General features: G+C 31.3%; 1 protein-coding gene across 1 annotated transcript; it reads right to left on the bottom strand.

The window, feature by feature from the left end:
- Positions 1-6732: 6732 nt before the first annotated feature.
- LOC135195862 (uncharacterized) lies at positions 6733-9027 on the bottom strand. The gene has a single exon (XM_064222373.1). It carries the CDS (start codon positions 9025-9027, stop codon positions 6733-6735), a length of 2295 nt encoding a protein of 764 aa, XP_064078443.1.
- Between the last annotated feature and the right edge of the window lie 11705 nt (positions 9028-20732).

Here is a 20732-nt window from a genome sequence, read left to right as displayed (position 1 = left end):
AGTACGTTGTAATAAGCATGTTATAAAAAGCGACCATACGCATTCCAGATATATAGTAGTTCTTTGTAACTTTTCATTTTTGTTGAAATAAAATGTCAATCAACGAATGAAAACTCAAAAGTACATGAAGTGCACTGTTCTGTTAAGGATGCATTGGTCTATTTAAAAATAAAATGTTTTGCATGGGTGCGGAGCTTTAAAACTAAACGTATCAGTAAATTAAATCATATTCACCAACCAATGCATTATAATATTTGCCTGTCTTTCGATGCATCCATTGCATTCGCAATATAGGTCCTTGTGAAACACATTACCGCCTGATGGCTTATCCTAATATCGGAGAAATTTGATTGCTCAGAGACACAGCTATTAATTAACGAGGAATTCGAATGACTACTGCTCTCTGCTTCGGTCATTTGATTTGCATCGTTTCGCCAAGAAATTTATTTAAACAAGTTTTATTCCTTACGGGAAATAAACTGTGTAGCAATGTTCTTTCCTATGTAAAGTACGGCCCTTAAAAATGTATATGTCCGTTATGTAAACACAAAATAACACTGAATTAACACATTTAAAAGGTTTGTGCATCTTAATTTACAAACATCTGGGTAATTACATCTTTTTTTTTCTATATTCATAAATCAGTAACTTACAGCCCAATCATTTATTCAATGATATCTGTTATTTATAGCCCACAACTAATTGCACAGGAGTTGTTACTACAATTGTAATTATCACATTTTCATTTTGTTCTCACTTATCCTCGAGCTACTGTAATATGGATACCTGTTCATGATACCAAGAACTCGTCTGCATCTTAAATATTATTAAAGCGAATCATTCGTTTACATGCAACAAGCTCGATAAAATGTAACAGCAAACTTCCTTGAAAATCTCAACCTTCGAGCTTCTGAAGGTCTTCGATTAAGTTTGCGACTGAGAAACTAGACAATGATTTTGAGACTGAACTAAAGTAGCTATTACCCGCCAAAAATTTTGATGTTTTTTTTTTAATATACCTGTTGTTTGTAGAAACATTAAATTTTGCAAAGATGATTTCATCATGTATAACAATAAAGAAATATGATAAAGTGTTTTAAAAACACTTTTATTAAAATGCACCGAAAAAAGAAGAAAATTTTTTTTTCGAGACATTAGGATCTCATTACAATAAATCATGCCCGCAAAAATAAAAGTGTGGCGCCGTCGAACATGGAAGGAAATGCGACAAGAAACGAAGTATATATTTTTTATCTCTTACATTCATTTCCTTAAATATCTGGCGCCCACGCTTTTATTTTTTTGGACATGGTGGTTGATTGTAAGAAAATCTTGGTGTCACCAAAAACACATTTTTAACTTTTTCGTGCATTTTCATAATTATTTTTTTTACTTTATTATTATATGTTTTATTTTACACTTTTTAGTTTTGACAGAGATTATAACCGATTCATGATTGTAGCTACATTAACGTTCATATCTTGTCCCATCCAAAGACGGTTATTTACCGAGTCAAAGAACTTGTGAAAAATCAGAACAGTTTCATACAAATCCTCAGCTACTGGGAGAGGTCACTGTAGGGTCACTAGAGGTCACTAATGACCTATCTTGTACAAGATGTTCATCAAGGGACATAGCATACTTGAAAAACTATTCTTCTTTCTGCAAGCCCATCTTCTAGATTATTCCTTCAGATTGGTGGGATATCTGAAAGAATAGATCTAGATATTGGACCCTTGTCTGCATGACAAATATCTTTTGATACAAGATGTTACATCAAACAGGACCATAGCCCATTACTTGAAGAAACTATTCTTCTTTTCTGACAAGCCCCATCTTTCTAGATTATTCCTTCAGAATGGGGCGGATATCCGAAGGAATACATCTAGATATTGAACACTTTCCGCATGACAAATATCTTGTACAAAATGTTCATCAAGGGACATAGCATACTTGAAGAAACTATTCTTCTTTCTGCAAGCCCATCTTCTAGATTATTCATTCAGATTGGTGGGATATCTGAAAGAACAGGTATAGATATTGGACATTTGTCCGCATGACAAATATCTTGTACAAGATGTTCATCAAGGGACATAGCATCTGAAAGAACAGGTATAGATATTGGACATTTGTCCACATGACAAATATCTTGTACAAGATGTTCATCAAGGGACATAGCATACTTGAAGAAACTATTCTTCTTTCTGCAAGTCCATCTTCTAGATTATTCCTTCTGATTGGTGGGATATCTGAAAGAATAGATCTAGATATTGGACACTTGTCCGCAAGACAAATACCTTGTACAAGATGTTCATCAAGGGACATAACATACTTGAAGAAACTATTCTTCTTTCTGCAAGCCCATCTTCTAGATTATTCCTTCAGAATGGGGGGGGGGGATATATGAAGGAATAGATCTAGATATTGGACCATTATCAGCATGACAAATATCTTGTACAAGATGTTCATCAAGGGACATTGCATACTTGAAGAAACTATTCTTCTTTCTGCAAGCCCATCTTCTTGATTATTCCTTTAGATTAGTTGGATATCTGAAAGTATAGATCTAGATATTGGACCCTTGTCCGCATGACAAATATCTTGTACAAGATGTTCATCAAGGGACATAGCATACTTGAAGAAACTATTCTTCTTTCTGCAAGTCCATCTTCTAGATTATTCCTTCAGATTGGTGGGATATCTGAAAAAATAGATCTAGATATTGGACACTTGTTCGCAAGACAAATATCTTGTACAAGATGTTCATCAAGGGACATAACATACTTGAAGAAACTATTCTTCTTTCTGCAAGCCCATCTTCTAGATTATTCCTTCAGAATGGGGGGGATATATGAAGGAATAGATGTAGATATTGGACCATTGTCCGCATGACAAATACCTTGAACAAGATGTTCATCAAGGGACATAGCATACTTGAAGAAACTATTCTTCTATCTGCAAGCCCATCTTCTACATTATTCCTTTAGTTTGGTGGGATATCTGAAAGTATAGATCTAGATATTGGACCCTTGTCCGCATGACAAATATCTTGTACAAGATGTTCATCAAGGGATATAGCATACTTAAAGAAACTATCTTCTTTCTGCAAGCCCATCTTCTAGATTATTCCTTCAGAATGGGGGGGATATATGAAGGAATAGATCTAGATATTGGATCATTGTCCGCATGACAAATATCTTGTACAAGATGTTCATCAAGGGACATAGCATACTAGAAAAAAATTATTCTTTTTTTCTGCAAGCCCATCTTCTAGATTATTCCTTCAGATTGGTGGAACATCTGAAAGAACAGATCTAGATATTGGACCCTTGTCCACATGGCAAATATCTTGTACAAGATGTTCATCAGGGGACATAGCATACTTGAAAAAACTATTCTTCTTTCTGTAAGCCCATATTCTAAATTATTCCTTCAGATTGGTGGGATATCTGAAAGAATAGATCTACATATTGGACCCATGTCCGCATGGCAAATATCTTGTACAAGATGTTCATCAAGGGACATAGCATACTAGAAAAAACTATACTTCTTTCTGCAAGCCCATCTTCTAGATTATTCCTTCAGATTGGTGGGATATCTGAAAGAATAGGTATAGATATTGGACACTTGTAAGCATGACAAATATCTTGTACCAGATGTTCATCAAGGCACATAGCATTCTTGAAGAAACTATTCTTCTTTCTGCAAGTCCATCTTCTAGATAATTCCTTCAGATTGGTGGGATATCTGAAAGAATAGATCTACATATTGGACCCTTGTCCGTATGACAAATATCTTGTACAAAATGTTCATCAATGGACATAGCATACTTGAAGAAACTATTCTTCTTTCTGCAAGCCCATTTTCTAGATTATTCCTTCAGATTGGTGGGACATCTGAAAGAATAGATCTAGATATTGGACCCTTGTCCGCATGACAAATATCTTGTACAAGATGTTCATCAAGGGACATAGCATACTTGAAGAAACTATTCTTCTTTCTGCAAGCCCATCTTCTAGATTATTCCTTCAGATTGGTGGGATATCTGAAAAAACAGACCTAGATATTAGACCCTTGTCTGCATGACAAATATCTTGTACAAGATGCTCATCAAGGGACATAGCATACTTGAAGAAACTATTCTTCTTTCTGCAACCCCATCTTCTAGATTGTTCCTTCAGATTGGTGGGATATCTGAAAGAATAGATCTAGATATTGGACCATTGTCCGCATGACAAATATCTTGTACTAGATGTTCATCAAAGGACATAGCATACTTGAAGAAACTATTCTTCTTTCTGCAAGCCCATCTTCTAGATTATTCCTTTAGATTGGTGGGATATCTAAAAGAACAGGTATAGATATTGGACACTTGTCCGCATGGCAAATATCTTGTACAAGATGTTCATCAAGGGACATAGTATACTTGAAGAAACTATTCTTCTTTCTGCAAGCCCATCTTCTAGATTATTCCTTCAGATTGGTGGGATATCTGAAAAAACAGACCTAGATATTGGACCCTTGTCTGCATGACAAATATCATGTACAAGATGTTCATCAAGGGACATAGCATACCTGAAGAAACTATTCTTCTTTCTGCAAGCCCATCTTCTAGATTGTTCCTTCAGATTGGTGGGACATCTGAAAGAATAGATCTAGATATTGGACCCTTGTCCGCATGACAAATATCTTGTACAGGATGTTCATCAAGGGACATAGCATACTTGAAGAAACTATTCTTCTTTCTGCAAGCCCATCTTCTAGATTATTCCTTCAGATTGGTGGGATATCTAAAAGAATAGGTATAGATATTGGACACTTGTCCGCATGACAAATATCTTGTACAAGATGTTCATCAAGGGACATAGCATACTTGAAGAAAATATTCTTCTTTCTGCAAGCCCATCTTCTAGATTGTTCCTTCAGATTGGTGGGATATCTGAAAGAATAGATCTAGATATTGGACCATTGTCCGCATGACAAATATCTTGTACAAGATGTTCATCAAAGGACATAGCATACTTGAAGAAACTATTCTACTTTCTGCATGCCCATCTTCTAGATTATTCCTTCAGATTGGCGGGACATCTGAAAGAACAGGTATAGGTATTGGACACTTGTCCGCATGACAAATATCTTGTACATGATTTCATCAAGGGACATAGCATACTTGAAGAAACTATTCTTCTTTCTGCAAGCCCATCTTCTAGATTATTCCTTCAGATTGGTGGGATATCTGAAAGAACAGATCTAGATATTGGACCATTGTCCGCATGATAATTTTCTTGTATAAGATGTTCATCAAGGGACATAGCATATTTGAAGAAACTATTCTTCTTTCTGCAAGTCCATCTTCTAGATTATTCCTTTAGATTGGTGGGATATCTGAAAGAATAGATCTAGATATTGGACCCTTGTCCTCATGACAAATATCTTGTACTAGATGTCATCAAGGGACATGCATACTTGAAGAAAAACTATTCTTTTTCTTTCTGCCAAGCCATCTTCTAGATTATTCCTTCAGATTGGTGGGACATCTGAAAGAACAGATCTAGATATTGGACCCTTGTCCGCATGACAAATATCTTGTACAAGATGTTATCAAGGGACATAGCATACTTGAAGAAACTATTCTTCTTTCTGCAAGCCCATCTTCTAGATTATTCATTCAGATTGTGGGATCCTCTGAAAGAACAGGTATAGGTATTGGACACTTGTCCGCATGACAAATATCTTGTACATGATTTCATCAAGGGACATAGCATACTTGAAGAAACTATTCTTCTTTCTGCAAGCCCATCTTCTAGATTATTCCTTCAGATTGGTGGGATAACTGAAAGAACAGACCTAGATATTGGACAATTGTCCGCAAGACAAATATCTTGTACAAGATGTTCATCAAAGGACATAGCATACTTGAAGAAACTATTCTTCTTTCTGCAAGCCCATCTTCTAGATTATTCCTTCAGATTGGTGGGATATCTGAAAGAATAGATCTAGATATTGGACCCTTGTCTGCATGACAAATATCTTTTACAAGATGTTCATCAAGCAAGGACATAGCATACTTGAAGAACCTATTTCTTCTTTCTGCAAGCCCATCTTCTAGATTATTCTCTCAGATTGGTAGGATATCTGGAAAGAACAGATCTAGATATTGGACCCTTGTCCGCATGACAAATATCTTTGTACAAGATGTTATCAAGGGACATAGCATACTTGAAGAAACTATTCTTCTTTCTGCAAGCCCATCTTCTAGATTATTCATTCAGATTGGTGGGATATCTGAAAGAACAGGTATAGATATTGGACACTTGTCCGCATGACAAATATCTTGTACATGATTTCATCAAGGACATAGCATACTTGAAGAAACTATTCTTCTTTCTGCAAGCCCATCTTCTTAGATTATTCCTTCAGAATGGGGGATATCCGAAGGAATAGATCTAGATATTAGACACTTGTCCGCATGACAAATATCTTGTAAAGATGTTCATCAAGGGACATAGCATACTTGTAGAAACTATTCTTCTTTCTGCAAGCCCATCTTCTAGATTATTCCTTCCGAATGGGGGGATATCTGAAGGAATAGATCTAGATATTGGACCATTGTCCGCATGACAAATATCTTGTACAAGATGTTCATCAAGGGACATAGCATACTAGAAGAAACTATAGTTCTTCCCTATGCATGTCCTGAGAGAGAGTGTCGTCCTTAAATTCCTTCTCCGTTTAGAAGAAATCTCCTAGGACGAGAGGTCTGGGATGCCCTCTGTTTCCCCAGTCATTGCTCCTCTCGTCTTGTTTCTTCTTCAGGATATCTTGGACTTCGTTATAGAAGGAAATTACATCCTTTTCGTCCCCTGTGATCGTGCATTTGTCTGTACTCTCATTCCTCTTTGGTCCATGGAAGTAGACATTGTGTTTGGAAGTGACCTTTTTGATGGTCTGGCCTCTTTTGCCGATGACAATGGCTATCTCCTGCCTGTTGAGGACTGTCATGTACTGGCGATTCCCAATCTTCGTCAGCCCTGGGAGGAGTTCCACCGGTTGGAAATTCCCTCCTTTCCGCTCTCTTGCTGGCTCCGTAATCTCCTTTATGTCGCGGCACGCTTCTTGGACGTCGTCCAAATGACCGTTTATGGTTATGTAGTTCTCTGTTTTCGCGTGCATCGTTATCCTTACACTGTGCTTCTTTTCAATTTTCATCAAATTCTGTCCTTTTGACCCAACCACCAGTCCCTTTAGTTGGGCGTTGACCTCGAATTGATATCTTCCTGCATCAATTCTCTTCAGTCCTTCAGTTGTGATATTGGAACTGTCCAACTTGAGCTCCTGAAGGACTTCCTGGACGTGTTGATAGGCCCGGGCCACTTGTTTCATGTCTCCCCCTAAATAGGCCGCTTCCTTCTTGTCCTTTCTCTGGGGGAGAATGAGTTTCACATCGTACAGGTGGCTGATTTCTTTGTCCAGCTGTCTGTAAAGGCCTTTGAGAAAAGCTCTGCCCTTTGGTGGTAAGCAGAACTCATAGCAATTCAAGCCAACGAGTTTCAACTCCTCTTCTTTTGGCCAGTTCTTGATGTCCTCCATCATGGCCAAAATTACTCTGTAGGCTTCCTTTGCTTGCTCCAGGGGGCCAAACATTCCGATGTACTCGTGGTCGTCATCATCGTCAGGGAGGTAGATACTCACTTTCAGTTGCCTGAACAACCTCTGAAGGTTTATGTTCTTTGGGCCCAACAAGGCCTCCTTGAACTCCTTTCCAACAATGACGATGAACTCTTCCTTTCCAACTGCAAAGAGCCCTTTTGTTACCTGGGGTAGTTCACTTAAGTCGAAAGTCTTGTCAACCCTGAATTTAATTTCTCGGTAGACCTTATCGACATTCATCTTTGGCCCTGTTAGTTGAACCAGTCTTGAGCCATCATCGCGAACGTTCAGAATGACTCCATGGTCCTCCTTGGCCAGTTTGGTGAACTTTCCTCCTTTTCCAATGATCTGTCCAAAGTCGAGGCCTTTAGCACAGCGAAACGTGAAGGTTTTACCTCTACCACGTTTTAAAGGTCCACACTTGACAGGTCGCGTTCTTTTCTGGGTACCAGTCGAGGCAACGTTTTCCTGTTCATTATGAGTCATTGGCACAGCATGTGTATTCTCATCATTTCGTGCCTCCTGGATTTTGTTTTCATCTTCCTGAATCATTCCTTCGGGATGGCAGGCCATTTGCATTTCCTTTTCTGCTGGAGGGAATAGATTTTCCTCTTTTTGTTCGAGAGAAGGATCGTGTTCGACCTCCTTTTTCTCTTCCATTTCTTGAGGGAGGGAGTCTTCCTCCAGCGTTTTATCAGGAGCTTCCTGATTTTGTTCTTTGATTTCGATTGCTGGTTCCTCGACGTCCTCATGTTGGTCTTCCTGCTCTGTCTCGTTGAAGTCCTGCTGATAACACACTGCAAGATCTTCGTTTTCTTCAGATGGGGCCTCAATGATCGCCATTGTCTCACAGGGGGATAATTCGAGGCTTTCTTCCTCAAAGACGACCACACTCACATCTGTGTCAGGGTTTTCAGTGAATCCTCCGATAGGGTATTCCGAGATGACTTCAGTTACGTTCTCCACTTCTTCTTTCCAGTCCATATTCCAAGTCACTAGCTTCTCTCCAACAGTTCTCATCACACCTTTGGCGATGAGCACGGTGACGTAGATGGTGGTAAGAAACATTAGCATCTTGGGCCAAAATAGATATTGATCTACCTTTCGAAGAACCTGGTGGGCTGCGGCACCCTGGTCAAAGTGAAGATTTTTCCTCACCAACAAACCCAGGGGTCCATTGCAGCCTGGCAAGGTAGGTTCCTCGTATCCGACAACATTAGAAAGTCCGATATAGTTCAGGGTGGAATCCAGAATGCGGCGCACTCTGTTTTCCTTCCTGAAATCCAACAATGATTGACAAGCGGTTTCACATAGGTGAAGCTCTTTCTCAAAAGTCACCCGCCAATTGAATCCGCACGTTTTCATAAGGTCCTTCATAAGCCAAGCACTGGCAACAAAATCTGCGCACTTCACTTGAAACACTTGTTTTATTTGCTTTACTAGGGTAAACATCTTTTCAGACATACCAAAGCAGGGGCCTTTCACTAAGCTTAGTTTTAGTTTAAGGCACACGGCTCTGAGTCTTCCCGGATCCTTGAGGACTTTGAATCATCGTTACTTCGCGCAGTCGGTTTCCTCGGAGACTGGATCCTTCAAAACCGAGCCTAAGGAATCGGCGGAAATCCTTGGAAGTCTTCAAGCGAAGAATGACTTGCTCTCGAGCTGCGTCGTCAAATGAAGGACTCAGATGTATACCTGCTTCAATTGATTCTTCAGAAAAAATGTTAAATCACTCAATGTTACTTTTATCCTCTTGTTAAAAAAAAATATGTTATTGTTTATTTTTCATGTTTTTCATAAGACCTGAGGAGTCTTTTAGTTTATCTTTTTATGTTGGAAACCGGAGATTGCTAAAGTTTTTGTTTTGTAAAGATAAAAGAACTCTTTGCATTTAGAATATAGTCAGTCCGGTTATGAAGTTTACTAATAATTTGTAAGAGAAGTTCAATGAATAATTTACAGTGTTCAAAGCTTTATTTTTCGCCATAGCCTTACATTGAATCTTATTGTCAAAATAAATGGTCTTTTTATTTCGGAGCAAATGATTTATATATACATACAAGTTTGTACATTCACATATACAAATATATATAGTATATATATATATATATATATATATATATATATATATATATATATATATATATATATATATATAGATATGTATAACTGAATCACGAAAGTTAGGAACATGATAAATCCATAAATAAAGATATAACCCATAGAGGGAAATTGCGGATACTCCGTTGTTTATTTTCCCTCGTGGCTTATATCTATATATATTAATAATAATATATATATATATATCATAATATATATATATATATATATATAATATATATATATATATATATTATATTATTGATATATATATAAAGATATATATATAATTAAAAATATAGATATATTATAATATATATATATAATAAATATATATGAATATAGTATTAGAAATATATATATATTATATAAATTATAATATATATATATAATATTAATTATATATATATATAGTCTATATACATATATATATATATATATAGATAGAGATAGATATATATAATATATCTATATATATATAATATATTATATATATAGTAGATATATATATATATAATATATATATATATATATATGGTTATGTGGTGATGTATATATATACGATACATATATAGTTAGAGTATAGAGATATATATATATATATATATATATATATATATATATATTATATATAATAAATATTTATATATATATATAATATATATATATATATCTATATAGATAAATATATATAATATATATATACTAAATATGTATATATATAATATAATATATATATATATTTATATATATGTATATATATATAATATATAGATCTATTATATATAATATATTTGTATGTGTTTGTAATGTAATATATATCTATAATATATATATTATGTATGTTGTGAATGTATATTATATATATATTATATATATATATAATATATATATATATATATATTATATATATTCTATAGATATGTATAGAATGTATGGTCTATTATATATATATATTAATATATATATATATAATATATAATCTATATATATTATAATAGATATACATATAGTATATATATATAATATATAAATATATATAATAATATATATATAATATGTATCTTTATTTGTATGTTGGTGTAATGTATATAATATTATATATCTATATATATATATATATTATATATAATAATATTATATATATAAAATATATATCTATATATATAAATAAATATATATTATATATATAATATATAATAATTATAATATAAGTATATAGATATAGATATTAGTATATATAATTAATAATTATATATAGTATGATATACTAATATATCGAATATATTATTATATATAATATCATATAATATATCTACGTATATCATATATGTGTGTGTGCGTTCTTATATTATATGTACATATTGTATATATATGCATATGTATGTAAATTTGTAATTTATATGTTATATATATATATATAATATATATATATATATTATTAATATAATATATATATTATAATATATATATATAATCATATAATATATATTATATATAGATATATTATATTATATATATTTATAATTAAATATATTTAATATATATAAATATATATTATTATATATAAATATATAATATATTATTATTATATATATATATATATATAATTATATCTATATATATTATAATATTATATATTATATATATATATATATATAATATATATATATATATATATCTATATAATATTGTATATATTATATATATAATATATATATTATATATATATAGATATATATATTATATAATAATATATTATTTTATATTATATATATATATTATATAACATATACATATATATGTATTTATATATACATATATCATATTGTTGTGTGTGCGATTATAATTAATATTGTAACATATGTATAATTATATGCATTATGTAATGTTACATTTGTATATATGTATATATATATAATAATTATATATAATATATATTAATATATATAAATATATATATAAATTATTTATATATATTATATATATTAATATTATATACATATATAACATATATATTATCTATAATGTATATATATATATATAATATATATAATATATATAATATATTTGTAATGTGTGAATGTAATATATATAATGTATTATAATGTAATATATATATATAATATATATATATATAATATATATATAATATATTATATCAGATATATAATATTATATATATATATATATAATAATAATTAATTATATATTATATATAAATATCTATATAATTAATAATATATATATATAATATATATTATATATATATATATATTATGTATGATATTAGATATATATATATATTAATATATAATTATATAATATATATAATCTATTATATATATAATTATAAATTATATAATTATAATAGATATATAATTTATTAATAATATATTATATATATATATATATATAATATATATCTAATGTATCTTTATATATATAATATATATATATATATATATATATATATTATATATAATATATATATATATTCTGTATTCTATACATATATATGTATATATATTATATATATATTATATATATATATATATATATATTTAAACTATATATGTAATAATATATATATATATATATTATATATATATTGTATATATTATATATTATATATGTATTCTATATATATATATGGTTATATAGGAATATATATCTTTATATATATAATTATATATTCTATATATTATTATATATATATATATAACTAATATAATATATAATACACATATAAATATATCTTATATATATAATATAATTATATATATCTTTATATATATATATATATATGTATATATAATTATATTATGTATACATAATATATATATATATTATAATATAAATATTATATATAATTATATTATTATATATAAATATATATATATCAATAATATAATATATATAATATATTATATATAATATGGATTGTCCCTTCATTTCTATCTCGGGGACAGTCCCAGCAAGGGCTTAGAAGTAAGGCTAGGCCAGCAATAAATACTTCTGTAAAAACTGCAGCAAAAATCTAATGCATTAATTTATTCATTTAAGTTGAAAGAAACAACCTCACCTGAATTAATGGATTGACAGTTCAGTAATTGCACGGTCAAGAGATGTCTTATCACGAAATCTTTTAGAATCTGCTTTAATACAACTTACTTTTCATTGTATTTCAATGTTAGTCGTGGCCTTTTTCATTTAGACCCTTGTATCTGTAACATGTTTAAGAATGACCTCAAAATATATAATTACTGACTTTAAATTAAATAAAAATCAGTTGCCTTAGAGTTATTAAAAAAAAAAAAAAAAAAAAAAAATGTTATTGTAATGTATGTCTGTCATTTTTTGTGAATATGGTTTTGTTTACCAGGTTCCGTATAGCTGTCACCTATAATCCTTTAATTGTCTGGAGATTGTATCTGAGATGATTGTCTTAAACCTTTAATTGCACCCTTTGTTTATGCTCCCCCGTTTGGGAAGGTTTTCTTTATCTTCCAGGTGTATCGGATTCTAGGCACTAATATCTTTATAATCCCTATCTGTCAGTTATACGAACCTTCTTGTATTGGTCTGTTTTCTCGTATTTTGTCAGTAGGCTGCTTCAGTAAAGGGCTTTTAAGCCGAAAGATCTCGCAGACTCCTTCGTTTATTTTCCTTCGTGGGCATTTATATCCCTTTTTATTTAATGGATTTATCCATTGTTCCTAACTTTTCGTGATTCTGTTATAAACATATATATATAATTATATATATATATATATATTTATATATAATATATATATTGTATATATATATGTGTCTGTGGTGTGTTGTGTGTGTGTGTGTGTGCTGGTTGGTGTGTTGTATTATACAAATAAGTATTGTCTGTTTGACTAATAATTTGGGCGGTTTAAGTTTTTTTTATTGATATCTCCGTCACGCTCACTCCTGAGGTTTCCTGATTATTTTCTTGTTTGAATAAAAACTCTTAAAGAAAAAAAAAGTCAATATGGGTGAGTTTTCTTTAAACATCCCACGTACAACGACCAGAAAAACATCTCGGAATTATAATGCATATTTTTTTGTGGGTGTGTATGTTGGAGGGGTACCTGGGGGTCATAAGAAGGCACCCACTCTTCCATAATATGACAAATTCTCGTCCACTCAGGCCCTGCTGATGTCACTGATATTTCAAGCAGCTTTATAAATTTGCCCATCGGTAAATCTCCGACATTAATTGCCTCCAGGCACTTTTCATTTTTTAATTATATGGCTTTCTCCCCCTTAAACTTTTTTTTTTTTTTTAATTTAAATTTAGGTCCAGTTTTTTTTATTCCTAAAATTTTCTGGAATTCCTGGAAACTGGAGAAGTATCATGGAAAGAGTAATTAGGTAAATGGATGAATAATATACAAATATATTGATAACTAGACAGATTTGTTAAGCGGTTAATTTATGGAAACGGGAGTATCATGGATTGAGTAATTAGATCAATGAACTAATAATAAAATACGAATCAATGAATGAATAGATTTTTAAACATATTCATTTATGAGTAATGAAAATCAGAAGATGAATCAATAAACTCGCAAAAGACTCGCATAAGATATTTCGAGATAACTTAATTCGAAAAAAAAGTGGGTCACCAAGATACTACAGCAAATGATGGACGTGAAAAAGATGACAAGTTAAAAATGTGAAAAGGGATTCTGTTCGCTTTTAAGGTTTTCCTAAAGAAAAGTAATGGATATACATCAGAGCTAGTCCAGAGAACCTTTTCTCATAAGAAGATCGAGAAATGTAATATAATTCGTCGATTATAATATTGTAAAAAAAAAAAAATAGTGATTCTGTATATAAAAATGAGCAGTTTTTTCTTACTTATAAGAAAAAGGTTCATATATCAGATGTAGTTCAGAACACAGTTTCTGAGAAGATCAAAAAATGAAAAATAAGTCGTTGAATATTATAGTATGCTGTTTTTGCGAGGAAAAAAATTTAAAGAATGGGAATTTGATTCTGTAAGCTTATCGATAAAGGGAATCGGAAAACTTAAAAAAATATGTCGAGGAATAAGCCTACAACCTACTTTGCTGTTGTTGTTGTTGTTGTTGTTGTTCTTGTTGGGGGTTAGGAAATCATAAAAAGGTTTGAAAAAGTTGTTTCGCCTTGAGTTAAAGATACAGGAATTTTAGTAAAGGATATTTATGATTTATTTATTAGAAACATTACAGTAATGTTTCTTTTTATATAAATTATGAATTTAGTAACATAAATTCATAATGACACTGAATTTGATGTTATCAATTTATATTGATGCTTCATATTATATTCCGTCATATTATATTCCGTTATGGTTATAGATAGGATATGATCACTTTGCAGATCATTATATTGGACAAAATTCTTTCAAAATTAAAGAGGGAAGTGAAGTCGAAGTAACCAATCAATCAGTGGCGGGTTGGGGGGTTGTAACTCAACGCTGTCAGATTTGACATAGGACTCGCTCGCCTCTGTTCAGGTGACTCCAACTGAGGCTGTGCGTTACATATTCCCCTCTGGGCTAATTCCCCTCCCATTAAATCATAGGTAAAATAATAATTAATTAGTTCAGTTACCATTCAATTACGCGGAATTTAAAACAGGCTCGACATTGAGAGGATTAAACTAAGATTTATCCCCTCTCTCTCTCTCTCTCCTCTCTCTCTCTCTCTCTCTCTCTCTCTCTATCTCTCTCTCTCTCCTCTCTTTTATATAATATATAGATATATTATATATATATATATATATATATATATATATGTATATATTATATATATATATTTATATATATATATATATTATATATATATATAAATATAAATAAAGATAAATGCCACGAAGGAAAAATAAACGAAAGAGGTCTGCAATATGTTTCGACTTTAAAAGCCCTTTACTGACATAAATACGAGAAAAGACAATACAAGAAGATTCGTATAACTGACAGACAGGGATTATAAAGAGATTAGTACCTAGAATCCGACACACCTGGAAGATAAGAAACCTTCCCAAACATGCATAAACAAAACCATATTCACAATACATGACAGACATACATTACACCAAAAATTAATAACTCTAAGGCAACTGATTTTTATTTAAGCCTCCCTTCCTTAGACGTTTTGATACATAGAGAACCATTTCAATGTAAATTCAGTATTTATAGGAAACCGACTAACAACTTAACTTATGTTTCATTTCTTCTCAGGCCACCATCTTAATATAAAAAATATCAAATTTTTTCTTTTCCTCTGTGGTTTTTACGAGCATTGCGAATTGTCAGTCCACAATATTTGGATCAAGAAATTGAATACATAAGAAAAATAGGGAAAGATTTATGCTATCCTTCACATATATTAGACATTTGTTATAATAAAGCCCACAAAAAGTTTTATACTGTAAATAACACAGAAAGAAAATTCTAAGAACATTCTCAGTTTGCCTTATCTTAACGGATTTTAAACCATTAAACCATTGTTAAAAGCTTTTAATGTCAACCTTGTTTTTTCCTATAATAACACATTAAAAGAATGTTAATAAAAAATGGCCCCAGAGAAAGCAACAACATAATATATAAAATTCCATGTATGGATTGTCCCTCATTTTATCTCGGACAGTCCAGCAAAGGCTTAGAAGTAAGGCTAAGCCAGCATAAATATTCTGTAAAAACTGGGCAAAAATCTAATGCATTATTCATTCATTTAAGTGAAAACAACCACCGAATAAATTGGATTGATAGTTCAGTAATTGCAAGGTCAAGAGATGTCTTATCACGAAATCTTTTAGAATTCTGCTTTAATACAAACTTACTTTTCATTGTAATTTCAATGTTAGTCGTGGCCTTTTTCATTTAGACCCTTGTATCTGTAACATGTTTAAGAATGACCTCAAAGATATAATTACTGACTTAAATAAAAATCAGTTGCCTTAGAGTTATTAATTTTTGGTGTAATGTATGTCTGTCATGTATTGTGAATATGGTTTTGTTTACCAAGTTCCGAATACTGCCACCTATAATCCTTTAATTGTCTGGAAATTGTATCTGAGATGATTGTCTTAAACCTTTAATTGCACCCATTGTTTATGCTTGTTTGGGAAGGTTTCTTATCTTCCAGGTGTGTCGGATTCTAGGTACTAATCTCTTTATAATCCTATCTGTCAGTTATACGAATCTTCTTGTATTGTCTTTTCTCGTATTTATGTCAGTATCTGCTCAGTAAAGGACTTTTAAAGTCGAAAGATCTTGCAAACCTCCTTCGTTTATTTTTCCTTCGTGGCATTTATCTTTATTTATGGATTTATCACGTTCCTAACTTTCGTGATTCAGTTATACATATATTATATATATAATATCTATATATATCTATATATATATATATATATATATATATGTATATGTATATCTATCTAGTATCTATCTATCTATCCTAGTATATGATAATTATATATTCATACATACATATATAGAGAGAGTAGATTTCTTCCTTCAATATACAAAGCCACAAAGAAATAATCTCAGCTTAAATGTTATTACAACCTCACCCAATGCACAGTTTTTACACACGAATACCACTCAGATTTAATTTTTGCATTTTGTTATATTGTTTACATCCTTTTACAAACTTTAATGGCGTTCTCTGTCAAATTATAAAGCCAGTATTTAACCTCGGTTCAGACAGACTGAAACACTAAATTATATGATTCGGGTAAATATAAACTGATTTTGTCCTAAGTTCTGAAGTCGAGTTCTTTCTCAAAATCAAAGTTTCGGACGATGGGATTTTAACGCACATAGATGCCTGGTATCGTGAAATGTTTTTGCATTCCACTTATTTCCAGTATTGTTAATTTTATGAGATATTTGAGGAATTAAGCTCTAAAGCTAAAGTTAAGTATATCTTAATTTAACCAGACCACTGAGCTGATTAATTGACCCTCATCGCAGAGAAGGGAAGGTGAATGCAAATACAGAAAAGTACCGATTATCACTTTCTTTTTCTTCCTGATATCAAAGTAAATTTCAAAGTACTTGCAAACATGCCCGGAACAAGTCATTCATGAAAAATTATACGGAAAGTTATAAAAAAAATTCTTATAGCTGGAAATTTTCTTAACAACTCGTTCACGTGACAAGAGATGTAAATAAATTAGGATTAAAGAAAGAGCTAATTTATAACAATCAATAGCATGTTTCTTTTCGGAACTTAATGATAAATTCTATTGTCTAGTAAAAGAAGATTAAACGTTATTGATGCTCATTCTTTCTTTAGCAGGACAGTTGTCATCAAATTCATTTGGGTCTCTTGTGAGTCGGAGACAAAGATAATACGCTATCTTAAACAAATCTCATCCAGGGCATCATTCTCAAGCCTTTTCGTGGACCTGGATAACAACCATCTCTCAATATTTACAGTTACAAACCCTTGACCGAATATCAATATATGATTCTTGTATTCAGTTTCGCATGCAGTAGAGAAAGTGCCTTGATCGTAAAAAACAAAAAAAATCTTAAGTAGCGTATAAGATAGTACTAAAAGAGTAATAAGTCTCCTTCCTTGCAAGGTCATAACCGAAGCAAATGATCATTGAATCCTAAATCGTAGGGTAAATAGAGACGTCAGTGCTCCCCACGTGGTGCTTTGTAGGCATTACTCAAGGGCGTCTGATGGTTGGTAAAAAAAGATGAATGAAGAAACTTTATGAAGAATGAGGCAGTGGAGTTGCTGAGATTACGGGATAGGTATAGAAACAAAGAGGTTGGAATATTTGGTAAACAACCCATGGGCAAAGGTACCGCAAATTAAAGCTCACGAGAGATACATATGCAATCGGAGCATCTAGTGGGATATCGCTGACACATTAATCCCATTTTCACCACTGAATTAACGCTAGCATTTAATTTTTCCATGTTTTAACCTTTTAACTAAGGTATTTGCAACAAGAAGTACTCTCAAAGTCACCCTACCTACTTGTACTCCTTAGTCATTTGGCTTCCACTTTCGATACGTAATTCATATTCATAAAATACCCTCTACCAAGTACCGAGTTCCCTTACGCAGATATCTCTATCTGCATCATATTCCTAGATCCATTTACTCATTAACATTCCTCTAATAGCATCTCATCCTCAATGAGTCCTTGCTCAAGGCCTCCCTTCCGTAATTGCTTGCCTTGTTTCTCTCTCTCTCTCTCTCTCTCTCTCTCTCTCTCTCTCTTCTGTCTCCTCTCTCATTCTTGACTATGATATTCAGGTCCTGAGCTCACACGCGTCATCCTCCTTTTTGCCTTGCGATTTTACCTTTCTTTCTCCGCCCCCTAAGTTCTCATTAATTCATCCTACCACACGAAGTTTTATTTCCGCTTTCCTCCTTCTAAACTGCAAATTTTGCTTAGCAAGAGAGAGAGAGAGAGAGAGAGAGAGAGAGAGAGAGAGAGAGACGTGTATGTATGCATGTACTGCGGACGAGACGTGGACTCTAATTGTAACTCTGATTGGGAGTATTTGTACATCTTGACGTTCATTCATAGAACTATGACAATTGAATCGCACACATTTCAGAAGAGAAATTAATTTTGGTGATTTTCCAATTAATTTTTTCTTTAAAAATACGGTTCGTATGAGACGGTTCGTATGCCTTAAGAGGTCTAAAATGGAAACGCTTAAAATTAGATTTGATCATTCGCGTAGGGTGTTATTCTATTGCTGTTGACCCCTAGTGAATATTTTTTTTTATCTGGTGAAGAGTTTCATTTTCGTTTCCAGTGAAGGCAGAGGGTTGAGCAGATGAAGTGATAATGTTTATTTTCTATGCTTTGCACAAGGTCACTGAGGGTTTCCTTGTGTATTTCCATTACGCCTTCGCTTCTCTTGTTAAAAAAAGTACTCAGAGAGAAAGGAAAGGACGGGCTCTAATTAAAATCTTTGATAAAGATGTTGAGTTGGGTAAATTTTGAATATAATAGATAATCTGGTAAGTATAGTAAGTGTACGATACTGAAAATTGAAATGAAAAAGTCATTTTAAAATCAGAATCTTTATGTTCAGAATTACCTACAACCCTCGTGAATAAGTTTCATATACTTTTCAGGGGTATTCACTTTTACATAAGCCTCCTTTGCATTTTCATTATAAACAAAGACCACGGGATTCCCTTTTAAGGAAGGTTGACGTTAATGCTGCTTTCCATAGATGAATTTGACTGCAGAAATACCTGAAAAGGAATGTTTTGGAAGGTATATATATATATGTGTGTGTATGTATATCAGTATACACACACACATACACACACACACACACACACACACACACACATATATATATATATATATATTATATATATAATATATATTATTATATAATATATATATAATTAATATATATATATATATATATATATATAGCCATATATCTATATATATAATTATATATATTATATATATTTATATATATATATTATTATATATCTATCTATATATATATTATTATATACTTAAATATATATTATATATATATAGATATAGATATATAATCTATATATATAATTAAATATATATATATAATATATATATTATATATATATTATATTATATAGATAATAATATATATATATAATATATATTATGTAATATATATATCTATAATATATATATACATATATATATATATATATCTCTATCTATATATATATATATATATATATATTAGAAGAGAGAGACTGAGAGAGAGATAGAGAGAGAGAGACTCACAATTATTTAACGAGACACACACGCGTGAATGTATGGGTGTGTGTGTGTGTGTGTGTGTGTGTGTGTTTGTATGTATATTATCTTCCTAACTGTATATGTATGATATGCTTTTCCCAATTAGCACATACTATTATCGTTAATATTATGGTACATTTATAAACGATGCAAATGATATTGCTTACGTATTTTCTTATTCTGTTCTA

This window comes from Macrobrachium nipponense, chromosome 17 (assembly GCF_015104395.2).
Source record: "Macrobrachium nipponense isolate FS-2020 chromosome 17, ASM1510439v2, whole genome shotgun sequence".
NCBI lineage: Eukaryota > Metazoa > Arthropoda > Malacostraca > Decapoda > Palaemonidae > Macrobrachium > Macrobrachium nipponense.
Note: the sequence above shows the minus strand (reverse complement) of the source record. Positions and strands in the feature narration are given on the sequence as shown.

Excerpts from the sequence above, each read along its gene's own strand:
- LOC135195862 (XM_064222373.1), bottom strand. The coding sequence starts at position 9,027 with ATGAAGGACCTTATGAAAACGTGCGGATTCAATTGGCGGGTGACTTTT.